Source organism: Hyaena hyaena, unplaced genomic scaffold (genome assembly GCF_003009895.1).
Source record: "Hyaena hyaena isolate Hyena2069 unplaced genomic scaffold, ASM300989v1 scaffold_39, whole genome shotgun sequence".
Classification (NCBI taxonomy): Eukaryota; Metazoa; Chordata; class Mammalia; order Carnivora; family Hyaenidae; genus Hyaena; species Hyaena hyaena.
This window is the reverse complement of record NW_024080671.1, coordinates 295,309-311,662: the sequence shown is the minus strand read 5'-3', so window position 1 is coordinate 311,662 and position 16,354 is coordinate 295,309. Positions and strand designations below refer to the sequence as shown.

The 16,354-nt window shown below is 47.3% G+C and overlaps 1 protein-coding gene across 1 annotated transcript in view; it reads right to left on the bottom strand.

Annotated features, from left to right (window-relative positions):
- Positions 1-1,858: 1,858 nt before the first annotated feature.
- Positions 1,859-16,354, bottom strand: part of GNA13 (G protein subunit alpha 13) — a 42,787-nt gene continuing 28,291 nt past the window's right edge. The window contains exons 3-4 of the mRNA XM_039229779.1: positions 13,237-13,287; positions 1,859-7,411 (exon numbers count right to left, since the gene is read on the bottom strand). Of these exons, the coding sequence (XP_039085710.1) occupies positions 6,839-7,411; positions 13,237-13,287 (624 nt within the window). The 3' untranslated portion in view covers positions 1,859-6,838. The remainder of the gene's footprint in view (positions 7,412-13,236; positions 13,288-16,354) is intronic.

The following is a 16,354-nucleotide window of genomic DNA, read 5'->3' as shown; positions in this document are numbered from 1 at the left end:
GTTGCCCCACTAATTTCTGAGGGAAAAAAAATACAGTCTATATTTTAAAACACAGTCCTCGGTCGTTAGTTTTTTGAGGATTTGCTAAATTTCCTGTCACCAAAACAAACCTCTGGTTTAACCTATGAACTCTTGAATTTCCGGCATTCTTGCCACGAGTCTCCCTTTTCTCTTTCAACAACCTGCACTGTGGGCAACAGAACAGTTCACTTTAGATCATCTCATGCCAATTAACCATGGTGGTGCTAAACCATTTTACCAGATGACAGCTAGAGTTTTAGCCATTTCCTTTGATCAAAGGAATCTTCTTTTTCCAACAACAGCATAAATTTTTTTAAAAAAGACTTCTTGACTTCTTTTGTGGATTCAAATGCTCAAGTGAGTTTAGTTTCCATTTTAAAAGATCTTAAACCTCTCAAAGAAAAGCTTTCACAACCTGTTTCCAAGGTACAGATCTGGAGAGATGTGTAGGTATTTCTAAGTCCCAGTTTGTCTATCTCAGTTTTTCTTGGGACCAACAGTGAAATTTCACATTAAAGGTGAGATCTTGGAACAGTTTTTATTTGCCACTAAGGCCTGGGGCCAACCAGTGTGGGGGTACAGCCATTGCCCTTGAACCTTTATGGATACCTGCTTTGCAAGTCCTGTTGTGGGGAAAGATCCTTCATTCCGCTTCGGGGAAGTATATGCTGTTTTCAACATGGGCCACTTAAGGAAAGGTAGGAACATGCCAGAAGTTATTTAACAACTTCTCATTTAGCTGACGTTGCAAAAGGAAAAGAGAGGTGTTATGCTTGGATAGGATTTGATGAGAACAGTACTTTGCCTCTGCGGCCCCCAAAACACACGGCCGAGTCTAATCGTTGAGAAACACATCCAAAAGATCTCGGCAGAGGGGCGATCTGCAACACACCTGACCGATGTTCCTTCTCAAACCCACCACGGTCATCGAAAGCAAGGAAAGTCTGAGAACCTGTCACAGCCGAGAGGAGGGAGCAGAACACTGAATGCAGCTGGCATCTTGGGTGGCATTTGGGAGCTGAAAGGGACATCAGGGGAAAACTAAGATCTGAATGAAGTGTGGGGTTGCAGTTAACGATAAAGTAGGATTATAAAGGTTCATTATGACAAACATACCAGACGAAGTAAGGCAAGACGGTCATCGGTGTAACTATGTAAAGTGTGTGGAGCACTGGGGAACTCTACTACCTTATCAAATTTTCTGTAAATCACAATCTAAAAGAAAAATGGGTGGTAACATGTGGGTTTGTTTTTAAAACACCATCTCAATTACAATAGACCTAAGGGCATCATTCCTGCAGGCTGAGAAGTCCTGAAACACCCTAGCGCACCTGAAGCGACCTAAGGGGAAGGGCGCCTAGGTGGTTCTGCCGGTTAAGCAGCCCGACTTTGGCTCAGGTCATGATCTCACCCTTTGGCTCAGGTTCGCCAGTTTGAGCCCCGCACTGGGCTCTGTGCAGAGTCCTCAGTGCCTGGAGCTTTGGATTCTGTGTCTTCCTCTCTCTCTGCCCCTCTCCCACTCACGCTATCAAAAATAAACACTAAACAAACAAACAAACAAATCTTACGGGGGAGTAGAGAGGCAAGTGAGTGGTCCCCATGTCCCCATTCCCACGTCCAAACGTGCTGAGTGTCTGGGAAAACTTCCTTGATGAAGTCCACATCTCCATCTTTGGTAAGGAAAAGTTTACAGATTAATAGTGAGACAAAATATTGTTGGAGATCTGCCCAGAAGAGATGTTATGTGCTTTCCGTTACTATGCTTCGGCTTTCAAACTTTAGGCATCCGCTCTACACTTTACGTTTATCAAACTTTGGTTTAAATAACATCGTAGTGTTGAATGGTTTATAAATGTTTATTAAGTGTCAGTAATTTTTACATATTAATAGCAAGAGGCGGAGTTTTTGCAAAACATGTACAAAAAAAGCCCTAATGACTAGCAACTTACTTTATAAAATCAAATCATTCTTTCCACTTTCAGACCTCCTGTAGAAATAATTTATTGCCAATCCTTGAACTAAAGCACTGACAGAAAAAAAAATTTACAACAGTATCAGATAACGTGCTTATTAGTTCCTGGAAAGTTATAAAAAGATATCATATGTATAAAAAATCCTAAGCCACAAATACTTTTATACAAAGCTAATTAATACAAATCATGTTTTTGTTGGGTACAGGATCCGTGAGGTTGTTACAAAATATACTTTTTGATAAGGCTTCTTGTGGTCAATGAGCGCTCATCACCAGAGAGTAGTACAGAAAAGCCATTTAGAACATTTTGCCATTCTGCCTTCAAGTAAGAGATAAAGAGAGGGTAAATGGTATAGGTGATTGCATTGTTACACATACTTTCCAAGAATTAAGTCCTTCCTCCTCCCTGTGTTTCCCCCTTGGTCCCATCAAATAGGCATTAACTGAGGACAAATATATCACTTATGGCAAGAAACATCATGTACGAGCTTTCTAAATATGAACCCAAGTCAGATACCAAGTAAGGAGCATACTTCTATCATGACATCCGCACACTGGAAGTTTATGCATGGTGGGCCCGTGAATACTTCCATCCATCTGGAAATTTTTATCATTATCGACAGCAGATTTGGACAGATTTCCCAAACCTCCCATCACCCCAGTAAATACTGCCCAATCCTTAACTCTTTTGGTTCCCTCTGAGCTCTGGCATTCGAGGTCAGATGGTTTAGACCTGGATGCCACAAGAATGCACCCATTTGCTTCGATGCTAACGACATGTTCAAGTAAAGACACAAGAATGATACTGGTACAAACACTGTACCTCACATGATGTTAGTAATCCCTTACCGGCCTAAGGCTAACATTGCCTCGATGGTACTTGAAAAAGCCAAAAACTCCAACCTGCTTCAAGTGTTCAGGTTTAGACTTACACCTCACCCTCTAGGATAAATTCATTAAGCCCTAACCTCGTACCATGAAATAATGGGTGTGTATTCTACCGTTTGCCGTATTTGGAATGTGGAGCCTCACGCCCCCTGGCCCCTGATCTCGTCCATGCCCCACTTCCTCGTGTTCGCCGGGAGGCCAGCCTGGGTCCTGTCAAGAAAGGAAAATCAGTCCGTGTCGAGGCGGCAGCACAACGGAACCACGCGGTGAAATGACAGGGAAGCGACACAAAGTGAGCCCTGGGCCACATCACACCTTGAACTGAAAAAGACACAGGCAAAGTTCTGCTCTGGATTCCTTAAATAAAATTAAAGGCACTAAAAAAGGTTAGCAGAGCGTCTTTCTCTAGATTTATTGGGGGAGTTTGTTACAAATGTTTGAGCTTTACAGACATGATTTCATGGATTCGAACAGGAAATTCAAAGTTAACACTGATAGCCTTCTTATTACATACACAGAAATGACACTGCTACAAACTGCAGTGGAGAGAACCTTGTTTCAAATGGCTTGGTTTGGGGTTTTGTCTCAATGTATCATCACATAATGAAAGCACCAATTTGAGGCCTCCTCAAAGAGTGACTGGGATCTCAGACCAGAACAGAACTTGGTAACTTTCTATTTCACATAAATTAAGGCATAACCGGTTACGGGGACTAATGTTGAAAATACATCTCATCAAAAGCATAAATACAAATATTTGGGGCTACACCGGAAGTTATGATTTCCTCATCCTCCCTTGAAAAGAAAAGAAAAGAAAAGAAAAGAAAAGAAAAGAAAAGAAAAGAAAAGAAAAGAAAAGAAAAGAAAAGAAAAGAAAAGAAAAAAGGAAAAGGGAAGAGAAAAGAAAAGAAGGCCAGGAGCATAACTCCTGTTACATCCGAGCTGACGCTCCGAATCACTTCCGGTACCCATGGGCTCTTACTTCCTTCTGCTTTAAACCAGCCACCGCCAGCTCGTGAGAGAGGATTTCCCTAGACACCTCCACCTGAGCTTGAGAGAGATCAACCAGAGGACCTCCACTGTGTGAAACACCCGACAGGGCGGCTTCAAAGAGAACAGAACAAACAGGGCCGATCTAAATTCCACGTCACCTTCGGCTGTGGTTGCTCTCTAACCAAAGTGCTCTTCCAGGCGGTAACACTCACGTGAACACTTCGAATTCGTACACTCTTTGGCAGAAAGCAACGACTCGGGCCACGAGAAAATAATTTTTAAGTGGTGGGGGCAAACCTTACATTATGTGGCTCTTAGAAAACATCTGGCAGAAACCTTTCCCCTGTAAAAATCAAGGCTCAAATGTGTGGTGGTCTTTGATTTATAAGGCAACTCTGTAAGCCCTATATTTCTTCAAGGCCAATGAGGACACTTGTATGACATTTTTAAGAATTAAATGAGAAAGACATTCAGATTCAAAGAACACAATGTAATAGGGGATTAGGCACATTTTATTCCAAATCACAACCGTTAAGACTTTCAAAAGCCAACACACCAGAAAAACTGGATGCTACTCTGAGGAGAAACTGGCTGGGTGAAAGCCACGAGCTCCCTTGCAGTCTGCTACTAACTTTCATCACCTCCGTCTTCACACAGTGGTGTTTCTAAAGGACCTAGTTTTCATGATACACGTGTGAGACTCCTTCGGACGGTTTTTGAGAAGCTGACCTAAAGCCTTCCGACCACTGTCTAACGAGCCTGCCGTTAAACACAAGAAATCCGCTGCCTCGGGAAGTGGCCTAGACTGTACTTTAAAAGAATGTGGAGACATTGGAGGCGGCTTATTGGGAAAGAGACATCACACACGCACAACATAATACCATTATCTAGGTGATGTTCTGACACTGCCTGGGGGCAGTCAGCATGGGGTAAGGGGGGGGCACTGCCGCTTCGTCGGGCAACAGGCATGGTCCGCGTGCGCCTCTTCAACAGAACTTAAACAACACTGAGTTTCCTCTTTTATAGGAACTTAACTTCAGCCTTCACTAGAGTTAAATGGTCTTGGCCATCAAGTGGACGGTCTGCAACATCCGCCCACAGACTCCAGCAGAAAGTCCCAATGTGATCGTGCACACACTCAGATACTCACGAGCACTGAAACTGAATTCTGTGAACTGAGACACTATCTTCTTTTTGGCAAGAAGCACTGGCTGTAGAACGACTCACACGTGCGTGACTACATGCTACGGCCCCTCACGCTGTGACCCAGGGCTGCGTCTGTGGCTCGTGGCGCACCGAGGCACAGAAGCACTGAGGCTAGTCTGGATAAAGCGGCAGTGGAGATGCAGGAGCGGTCAGGAGCGGAATGAACCACCCCCGGTCCGCTCCCTGGAAAGCCCCGCTCTCACACCAGGCAGCGGACGGACCGAGAACCGCGGTCCTGGAAAGGCTGCGTGATCCGTCACGCCGACCCACCTTTCCAGGACCTTCTAGCCAACAGAATACCTGAGAACACAGCTCTACAGTAACGTGACAGAGATCACAGTCTGAAACAACAATTTCCAGGAAAAGGAGAAAAGCCCTTGGACTTTCCCAACGGCCACCAGCCTCGACACCTGCCTCTCTAGTCCCGCTCGAGCAGCACCCAAGCTACCGGCAGGGCCCTCTGGACTGCACGCCAGCCAGGCCGACGAGCCTGTCATCACACAGCCGCTTCAGGGGTGCGCTGCATGTCATTTAGGGGCGAGGAGGGGTCTAATGTGAACAAAAAAATGGCTATGTATTCTTACAAGTAGCCCTAAAACATTCCAAATGTACCTCGGTAAAGCTTGAAGCTCATGAGCAATAATGATACAAGCACGTGCGTGCTGCACCTCTCGGAGAGCCACCGAGAATGAGCTGGAATCTCAGCGCCTTCTCGAGTAGCGGGACCCGAAAATCCTGCCCTTGGTAACCCCCGAGGAAACACAACCTCCCATAAATGCCCGTCTGGAGTGGATGGGAACAGATAGGAGGAAAGGAAATGTGTCTGTGACAGTCTCCACAGTGCTTGCCTGCAGGGAGGACCCAAATCTTGGGACAGGAGGTCAAAGTCTGAGAGGTAAAAGCACAGAACATCCCGGAGAGGCCAGGTTTCTCTAGAAAGCTCCCTTATCAAGCCATCTGCCATTTTCAGTTGCTGCTTGGCCAAAACGTTTTACATACGGCACATTCATGACACAATATTTAAATATGAAGAAAAAAGCAAGTTATATTTCACTCACTGCTTTGGATCAAAACACTAAGTAAGGCATTTTGCTTGCTCTCTGCCCCCTGCCCCGTACCATGCGTGAACTTTCGTTAGCATCAGACCAGGAATCCTTATGTAAACTTTAAGACACTAAGAACATTACCTTGAGAAACCACAGAAATTTTAAAACGAGACAACTGCTGGTTATATAAGCAATTAAGAAAAAAAAAACACGAAGGCTAAATGTGTGCACATCTACAGAATGCCAGTCCTTAGATCAAACTTTTTCCCGATGGCAGCCCTGCAAAGCAGGTCGCTGCTGCGGGCGGGGCAGATCAAAAGGGGTCTTGTTTGTTTGAGAATCGAATATTCTTAACCTCATCCCGATACACAGTCAAGGGCACCTTCTCTACTTGGCACTATGGGAGAATTCGGCAAGAAGCGAAAGCCTGAGCGGTACCTAGTCAGAGGCTCGGCCAGAAGCTACCCCCGTCACGTGGAGGCCGCAGGGAAACAGATCAGAGGCTGCACTTCAACAGGGATGGGCAGGCGCTGTGGGCAGCTCTCCGCCACACACCGAGGTCCACAGGGAGGACGACTAAGGTTTCCAAGAAGTTAAACTTAGAATCGAGACGTTTCTAATTCCTGCTGTAAACTGCTGTGTTAAAAAACAAAACGCACAGAGAACAATCGAAAGGACAGAGGGTACGAAAGCGGTCACAGTCTCCCGTGCGTCACTGCAGCATGAGCTGCTTGAGGTTGTCGTGAAGAATGGTATCCTTGACGTCGCGGAAGACCAGGCGGATGTTCTCCGTGTTGATGGCGGTGGTGAAGTGGTGGTACAGGGGCTTCTGCTGCTGGTCCCGCCGCTTGTTCCGGAAACATTCCACCAGGAATTTTTGGACGTCTCTTAAGCAGTGGGGGTCCCCTTCAAATTCTAAGAAATAGTCTTTGATGCTCACAATTTGCACTTTCTCCTCAAGCAAATCTGTCTTGTTTAAGAAGAGGATTATGGAGACGTTGCTGAAAACCCGGTTATTGACGATCGTTTCGAAAATGTTCAGAGATTCTGTCAGGCGATTGGTCAGTCGATCTTCCATAAGCACCTGGTCAAATTCACTCGAGGACACGAGGAAAAGTATAGATGTCACGCTGTCAAAGCACTCGAACCATCGCTTTCTCTCTGACCTCTGACCGCCTACATCAACCATTTTGAAAGGGACATTTTTAATCTCAAAGTCGTACTCGTGAATGCCTTTGGTGGGCCTCCTGGCAAGCAGGATGTCTTGCTGTGACGGGACGTAGTCCTGGAAAAGAGAACAGTGCTTTAGACTCAGGCAGCCAGAAGCAGGCAGTTTCTAACGTGCCGCAGGCTGGCCGAGGCAGGGGATACGCAGACAAACTGGCCTTTGTGACGACCTGGGGCTGCGCTTGAGCATCAGCACGACTATCCCCCCTGGGACAGTAAGCTGTTCTGGGACGATGGCCAGCTCACAACGCACCACAAATGAGCAGCGCCGACCATTTTCTTCACTCCCACTTTTTCGGCAGATTTCAGTCTCCTCACCAGCGGCCTTCACCCCTGCCCGCTGCTGTGCCTCTACCTTTAGTATCAGTCCTCACCCCCCTGCCCCGCCCTCAGCTCCAGCCACAGCCCTTCCTGCACCTGCGCCCGCCTGCGCCTCGCTCCTCCGTGGAAGGCAGTGAGGGCTGAAAGGCCAGTTCATGAGGGTCCCGTCCCAGGGCAGGCTCTGCCCACCTGGTTCTAGCTCATTCCAAATGCTCCCATACTGTGCCCATCTTCGCGACTAGGAACGCTGACGCCGGCCGCCCCGCCCTACACTGCGGCCACAGCACGCACGTGGGGACAACTTCCCTACCACGGCTGATACGCTGAATTCGTGCTGGGTCATGGGTTTGCTTCCAGGGGCCGGCCACGCAGCTGTGCCCCACCTTCTCCCCACTGACAGGCGCCCCTGCCTGTCACATGGAGACCACACCCAGCCCAACTGCCTCAGGACAGCTTTCGCAAAGACGGAATGAGCCCCTCTCTGGGAACAGGACCCTGGACAGAAGCTGCCCAACCGTCCCAGGACCTGTCCCCTGCTGACGCACTTCCTGATGCACTCCAACTGGGTCTTTCTTCTCAGGCTAGTGTTCTTCCAGAACTCTGACCTGGCTCTTCAGCGATACTGAACAGGAGAGCTCTTTAATGCTCATCGTCAAGGTCAAAATAGTTTGTTTTTTTAAATCTAGGCAAGATTTTAAAACAACACTGATCATCACAATGCTGTATTTTATGCTTTTCCAAATAGCGTAATATAATTTTGAAATTTCATTATAATGCGAACAGTTAGTTCAATGGTACAATGGAGTTAAGAATAATAAAGGAAAGTAGGCGGTTCTCAGTTATCCATATCATTTAGGACTGACTCTGGGGTCTTCATAAAGCCTGTGGGCATTTCCAGGTTTCCTTTTAGCTTCTGTTCCCATACTCACTACCCTCCTGAGAATCGGCACATCCATACAGCTTTCAGCCTGCCCCTACTTTTTGGCTGAACACTTGATCATGAATGGTTACACAGGCTGATTCAGTTGTATTTCATTTTAAAGGAGTATACATATACCAACCGCATTAATGTCTCTAATTTTACATAAACGTTTGCCTTAACGGTGCTCATTAAGGTTGTTTCTTCCATTTTTTGATTTAACAGAAATTTTTCAATTAAAATTCTCACACTTATATTTTTCTCTTCCCTTTTGGACTATTTCCTGAGATAAAATAACCAGGAATAAGATTATGAGGTCAAAGGTTATGAACATTTTGGGGATCCCAGACATTAAAGCCTAACTGCTTTCCAGAAACAGGGCACAAATATACCATGCATGCACGCGCCAGCTGCCCTGTGGCGCTGGGGGGTGCTCAGTCCTTAGGCATCCAACTCGATTTTGGCTGGGGTCATGATCTCACAGTGCAGGAGTTCGAGCCCCGCACTGGGCTGTGTACTGACGTTGCAGAGCCCGTCTCTCCCCATCTCTGCTCCTCCCCTGCTTGCTCTCTCTCTCAGAATAAATTAAAAAATAATAATAAACTTAAAATAAAAAGAAACACACCAGCCCTGAATTGTTGTTGTTTATTTCTAATTCTATAAAAATTAAAAGCTCTTCACTACAGCCTGACTCAGAAGCAGAGTCTAGTCGGGAAGCTGAAGGCTAATTCCTACAACGCCTCCAAACCAGGACAGTGTAACCGCACGCCACGTGGCCTGGCAGAGTGGCAGTGAGGGCCAGAGCCGGCTCTCCACGCACGAGCCGGGGGGCCCCGGGCAGGGCCCCGAGTCCTACTGTGTCTCCATGTCCTCACTGGTGAGATGCAGGTACTAAGGCTCGCGGGGGGCCGCGAGGACCGGGCGAGCCAGCCGTGCTGGGCACTCAGTCCAGCTGCTCTGCCGTGCCTCCGGCCCGCGTCGCTGCAAAGAGAGTCCAGAAGGCTGGGATGGCCAGGCCTGATGGCCGCCCATGTCTCTCGCGTCTCACTGCTCGGTGGCCTGATCAGCTATTCACACGCCTGCCTCGGTAGGAAACCGCATGTTGTCCTGCAGCACCAGGCCCTCTGGGCCCGCAGCTCACTCAGCTCCCTGCCCGCCACCCATCTGGGCGTGCTCTCAGCCCCTCGTCCCCGTGGGCGCCTCTCTCTCATCACCTGGTCTACTTCAAATCCTGTTTCTCTTTATTTCTGCTCGCCCTGATTTCCTTACCACCTCAGGTGTGGACCGCCATCTCCCCACTCGCTCCCCGGCCTCGGATGCCTCGCCCTGCTCGGGTCCGTCCTGACACCACTCGGGCCAGCCCCCCAGCACGGTGACTTCAGGACTTCCCATGAGGCTCCTCACTGCATCCGATCCACACTCGGCTGACTGGCTTTCATGACCCTCTTTCCCCCCTGGTTTTCTGGAACCGGCAGACGCTGCTCTACACTGTCCACAGAGCCGAGTGCCCAGATGTGCCCAGTGCCGCGCACCCTGATACCACTCTGTGACCGTCCACTTGCACAAGTGTGCAACTACTGGGAACGATCCATCCACACCTGAGCTAATGCCTTCTGGAAACCTGTTTTTCCAAGTTAGAGCCAAGAGTGTCACATGTCCTTGGTCAGACGGATGTGCCTCCTAAAAATTAAACACACCCAGTGGTCTCCCATCTGGGGGCCGCACACGTCCAAGTCCACCTCACCCTTCGACAGTGCAGATTCAGTCACTCTTACGGGCCAGCCTTGGCCTCTCTGGTCAAAACCCTGCTCTCTATTCCATGAAATAATATGATCTTCATGATTAGTACCACTTAATTGTCCTTTGCCTGGTTTTATGTATGTTGTAATTTTGTCTCTAACTAGAATAAGTTCCCTAAAAACAGGCATCAAAGAACAAAACAGCCAACACTGAGCATTTACTACACGAAGGCACTGTTCCAAATACCCTACTGAGCACTACAGACTGAACTACGTCCCCCCAAAGCTCACATGCTAGAGCCCGAACGCCAATGTGACGACTGTCCCCTGGGCCGGGGCTTGTAGGACATGGGTAGACAGATGAAGTCCTAGGGAAGGGTCCTAATCAGAAGTCTTGGCGGTCTTAGAAGAAGAGTTAAGATGGGGCACCTGGGTGGCTCAGTCGGTTAAGTGTCTGACTTCAGCTCAAGTCATGATATCACCATCTGTGGGTTCGAGCCCTGCATCAGGCTCTGTGCTAACAGCTCAGCCTGGAGCCTGCTTCAGATTCTATATCTCCCTCTCTCTCCGTTCCTCCCCCATTCATGCTCTGTCTCTTTCTGTCTCTCAAAAATAAATAAAAGTTAAAAAATTTTTAAAAAAGAAGAAGAGTTAAGACATCCCGGTCTCTCCAAGTGTCTGTGGAGAGTAAAAGCCACATGAAGAAGCCGCAGAGAGGCGGCCACGGTCTGCAAGCCAGGAAAAGTCCTCGGTGGAGAATGGCCACGCTGGCCCCTTGATCTCAGATGACTGGCCCCCAGGGCCGTGAGACATGTCCACTGTGAAGCCACCAGTCTAGGGTACTTTGTCTGGGCACCATGAGCAGACTAAGACACGGGGCTTCTTTCACGTCATTACCCACAACCGTGCGAGGTCAGGTCTCTTACGACGCCCACGACAGGAAGTAATTCGGGTGCAGCGATGCCCATGGTCACGCAGAGGCAGTGCAGCGGGGCCGGGATGGGGACCCAGCTGGTGTGGCTGTGGAGCCACGCCCCGGACCCTGTGCTGTCACCTCCCGGAGGCCGAGGGGCTTGGTGCACTGCTGGGCTTCCCAGGTCCTGGTACTTCGGAGACGGAGGAGCAAACACAAGCCTGTGACTGGTCGGGTACGCACAGGACGAATGGCCAGCCCGCAGCGCGGTGGCGTCATTCTCCCTCCTCGACACCCACCTACTGATCGTAGTGCTTTTTTCAGTCTATTCCAGTTGTGGCCTCAGAACTGTTCTCAGCCTAAGTCTCTGAGCAGCTGGTACCAGCTGACTGGAGTCAGCCTACAGCCATGCATTCAACAGCTATTCGTTAAGTGCCTGCCAGGCATTGTCACTAGTCATCAAGAACTCAACTCTTCACCATCAAGAGATGAGATCCTTGGGGCACCTGGGTGGCTCAGTCGGCTAAGTGTCTGACTTTGGCTCAGGTCATGATCTCATGGTTCTGAGTTCAAGCCCCATGTCGGGTTCTGTGCTGACAGCTTGGAGCCTGAAGCCTGCTTCAGATTCTGTATCTCCCTCTCTCTCTGCCTCTCCCCTGCTCATCCTGTCTCTCAAAAATAAACATTAAAAAAAAATTTAAGAGATGAGATCCTTGCCCTTATACCAACAAGTATAGGTAAAAGACAAGCAAAGAAATAACCAACTGTAGAAAGAGCAATGATATTTCAAAAAAGCAAGGACTGAAACTGAATACAAGGTGAGGGACCTACTTTGAAGGCTGTGCTCAAGGAGAGCTGATCTGGAAAGGTAAACTGAGAAGATGAGGTCAAATCAGCGCTGTCTGGTTTGGAAAACATGCAGTAACTCTTAAAAATTAGTTTACCTGCTAAGGCTCTCTCCACTTGGCCTACGTTAACTTTTTTAAGGCTTACATTCTAACCAGATGGGAAAGAGTCAACGAAATAGTCTTAATACACAGATTCATAGGGAGATCCCGACTTCTGGAACACACGTGTATAGGAAAAACACACTGGCTTGAGGGCAGACAAGTGCAATTTGGCAAAATCCAAACCAAGAGGATGTAAAAATCATCTTGCAAGAAGAAGGTACACTTCACGTGTCATAGAGGCCTTAGAACACCACTGTCCTACTTGTGGCGGGGTGTTCATTTTGTTTTCTTTCAGTTTTATTCTTAAAGCCAACCTCAAAGGACCCCTGAGACTATACTACAGCGTATTACAGAAATCTGCTTAAAGAGGAGGCAGAGAATGCTGTGGGAAGTCCAGCAGGTGACAGATGACTGCAGGGCAGGGGCCTTCAAACATTTTCTGAGCAGCAGCAACCTATCTTCCAGGGTAGACTCTGGCATGAGCCCAGCACAGAGAACAGAGCAGATGCCCTGCCCGCAGCAGGGCCAGGGCCAGAGCCAGCCACGGCGCCAGCGGAGAGGAAAATCAGAAACGCTCCCTCCAAGGGGGACTCCATCTCCTACTTCATGGAGCATCTTCAGCCGGCCTTCAGAATCCAGCCCTCCTACACTGTCACTCAACACGAAGGGGTTCTGCGCTAAAAAATACCGTTTGCTAAAAGGTTTTGAAATCAGTCAGCCAACCCACCATGTCCTGTTTCTGCTTACAAACGCGCGCGCACACACGCACACACGGCACTGAAGTAGAGCAGATAATGTGCAATCTCACTTCAAACATAAACTTTCTCTACACAGTTTTATGCTCTGAACTCGGGGACAGGACACTCCCCGGGGAAACGGCAGCGATGTGGATGACAGAGGGAGACAAAAGGAAGCTGGAACAGTCCGAATGCTGCCACTGGGAAAAAGGAAGACGCCAACAGCTCAATACATAATTTTTCTAAACCTCCTAATATCCTGACTATTGCTTTCAAATAGCAATAAACATAAACAAAAACTTACTGCTTCTCCAAGTTTATCCAAGTTATCCAGGAAATATTTTACAGATTCACCCTAAAACAAGAAAAAAAATACATAGTTATTAGAGCTTAGAAATGGAAGATTTTGTTACAACAGTTTACATTAAACTGTCTGGCTGTACACTTAATCCAAACATACTTTGTTTAGTCACAAAATTCAGACTGAACAACTAACCCCACCAAAACGTATACAACGTCTGCTTCTGCCCGAGTGTGGCAGCCTGCTTAACTTCACAAATGCCTTCCCTGAGCGGCACCCCAGCAATCCGCTTGGATGGCGTCACACGGAAGCGTACTGATGGAACTATCCATGCATCTGAAGGAAGAGGGAATTAAAAGGTGAAAACTGCTTTTGCGATAAGCACTACTATTTAAGTGTCTGCATTTTCCCCCCTTAAGTTTATACCAACAGTGCTTTAGTATCAAGAGCAAACCAGAGATGAGGTGAGAACACCATAAAATCTCTTCGTAACTGACACCTGCTTGGACAGGCGTGCCTTGCTCCAGAAGGTTCTGAATACTGCTGCAGGCTTCATGTCTCCATGAGGTCTTTTCCTGAGTGAACAGCCTATTCTCTCTGAGCCCAGATTTCTACTACACCTCCAGTCAATGGCAGACACCTAAACTCTATGAGAATACATTCCTAGGAGGGAATATTTGAACAGAGGACAGACAGCTAAGAGGGGAGCCATTTGGGACAAGAAGGGCTCTTATTCCCAGGATGCCGTCCCTGTGTGTCCATGTCCCTGCTGTCTACCGCCGCGGCACAGCCCTGCCCCTGCCCTTGACCGCTCCCACAAGTTGCTGAGGGCAGTGCTTCTGTGACGTATAGGGGAATCGCCTGAAGATCTTGGTTGATTAGAAGTTCTGATGTGGACGGGGAAGGGGAAGGAGGGGGCTGGGCAACCAACCAACCGTTTCTGCCATTCAGGTGATTTCTGGGACCACACTGAGTTACAGGCCTGAAAGCAGCAATTTTCTATTTTTTTGGGGGGGGCTCTCAGAATCCCTTTACATACCTTAGGATTCTCAAAGACCCCAGACAGACCCTCTTTATGTGGGTTATAGCTACTAACGTTTATCATATTATAAAGTAAAACTGAGAAATTTTTTCAAGTATTTAAAAGTTCCTTTAGGGGCTCCTGGGTGGGTGGCTCAGTTGGTTGGGTGTCTGACTCTTGATCTCGTGGTTCATGGGATCAAGCCCCATGTCAGGCTCTACGATGGGGGCGGGGAGCCTGCTTGGGATTCTCTCTCTGTCCTTCTCCTGCTCACACGCTCTCTCTTTCTCAAAATAAGTAAACTTAAAAAAAAAAAAATGAATAGAAATGGCTTAAAAAGTATCAATGATAAACCCATTAAATGAGAACATATTTTAGTACAGCTCATAAAAGACAGGGAGACATTCATCTGCTTCTGCATTCAAACTGCTACTACAGGTTGTTCTACCTGAGCATATGCATAGAGTCTGGCTGTTCACAAAAACGTAGCTGGAAAAGGGAGTATTTTAATAAAATATTTTCAGATAATTATAGACATTTTTGCTACTATACCCAAACTTAACAAGTTTTTAAAAATGTTAGTTCACTGTGTCATAGAAACCTTTTTGGTCTGAACCTTTCATACTCCATGACATTAAAATCCACTGGCTTACCCTGTACTGAGAACGGAGCTTTGACTCCCCCAACCCCCAGCCTATGACACCAGGCACTGGTCCCGGGGAACGTGGCGGGAGGCTGGCTAGCACCCCTTCCTCCCACATGCTGGCTTCCTTACTCACCGTTAAGAAAGTCACAGTCACCAGTATCTCTTTCGCCTCATCAGAAGCCTCAAGTACTGGGAAGCTGACAAGCTCACAGTGGTGGGCCCCAAACCAATTTTCCTCAATTCTGATTTTCACTTCAAAGCTCGAGTTTTATCAATGGCAGCGAACACTCCCCCCTTCTTTTCCTTGAGGTAACAGGCTAACTTCATGTATTTTCTAAAACATGTGTTTTCTGTCCAATGGCCAAGTCTGAGTAAGTTGACTGTTCTCTCGAGTAAAATGGTGTTCCGTGAAAAACACGGTCGGTCCTGCTCACATGCAGAACATGCTTTCCACCCGCTTCTGCCTTCCACATGCCTCCCGCTCTGTCATACAGGGTCCTCAGGAGGTGTGCACTCCAAGGTGGGGATTTTTTTTTTTTTTTTGAGAGACAGTGTGAGCAGGGGAGAGACAGAGAGAAGGAAAGAGAGAATCCCAAGCAGGCTCTGCATGTCAGTGGAGAGCCTGATAAGGGATCAATCTCAAAACCATGAGATCATGTCCTGAGCCAGAATCAAGGGTCAGACACTCAACTATGGCTTAGACAGTTAGACAGACGCCCCAAAGGTTGAGATTTAAAACAGTGATTTTTCATGCCTAATTAAGGATAATCTGAAGTGGAACTGGTGTGTGTGTGTGTGTGTGTGTGTGTGTGTGTGTGTGAAATGGCAGCTGCATGGTGGTGTGCCTGGAGCCAGTGTGTGCACCGACTGAAATATGTAAGCCAAAGTGAATCTGGGCTTAATCTATAAATATATCAACATTTACATATAGGACTCTTTGTACAATCCAAAAGTACTTATTTATTTTTTATTATTATTCTTTAACGTTTATTTTTGAGAGAAAGAGAGAGTTGTATGCGAGGCAAGGTAGGGGCAGGGAGAGAGGGAGACAGGATCTGATGTGGGCTCCTCACTGACCGCACAGAGCCCGATGTGGGGCTTGAACTCACAAACCGTGAGATCATGACTTGCGCAGAAATCAGACGCTTGACCGACTGAGCCACCCAGAGGCCCCTCCAAAAGTATTTAAAAAGTAAAATTCAAACAGATAACAACAATTCCATTATACTGAAGTAGAGCCTCTTGGACAAATACAATAAAAGATAAGTCACTCTGTCTATGTATGACTGAGATAGACAAAACTGTCACCCTTTCAGTAATGTGTAAATTGAATACTTACATAACATCAGATACCTTAAATGAAATCTAGTGAATTTCTAAAAAAAGGTGTTTTTTTGACTCGTAGTATTGTATATTGCCTTTATTGGCTTTTCCCTTGATTTTGGATTTCATAT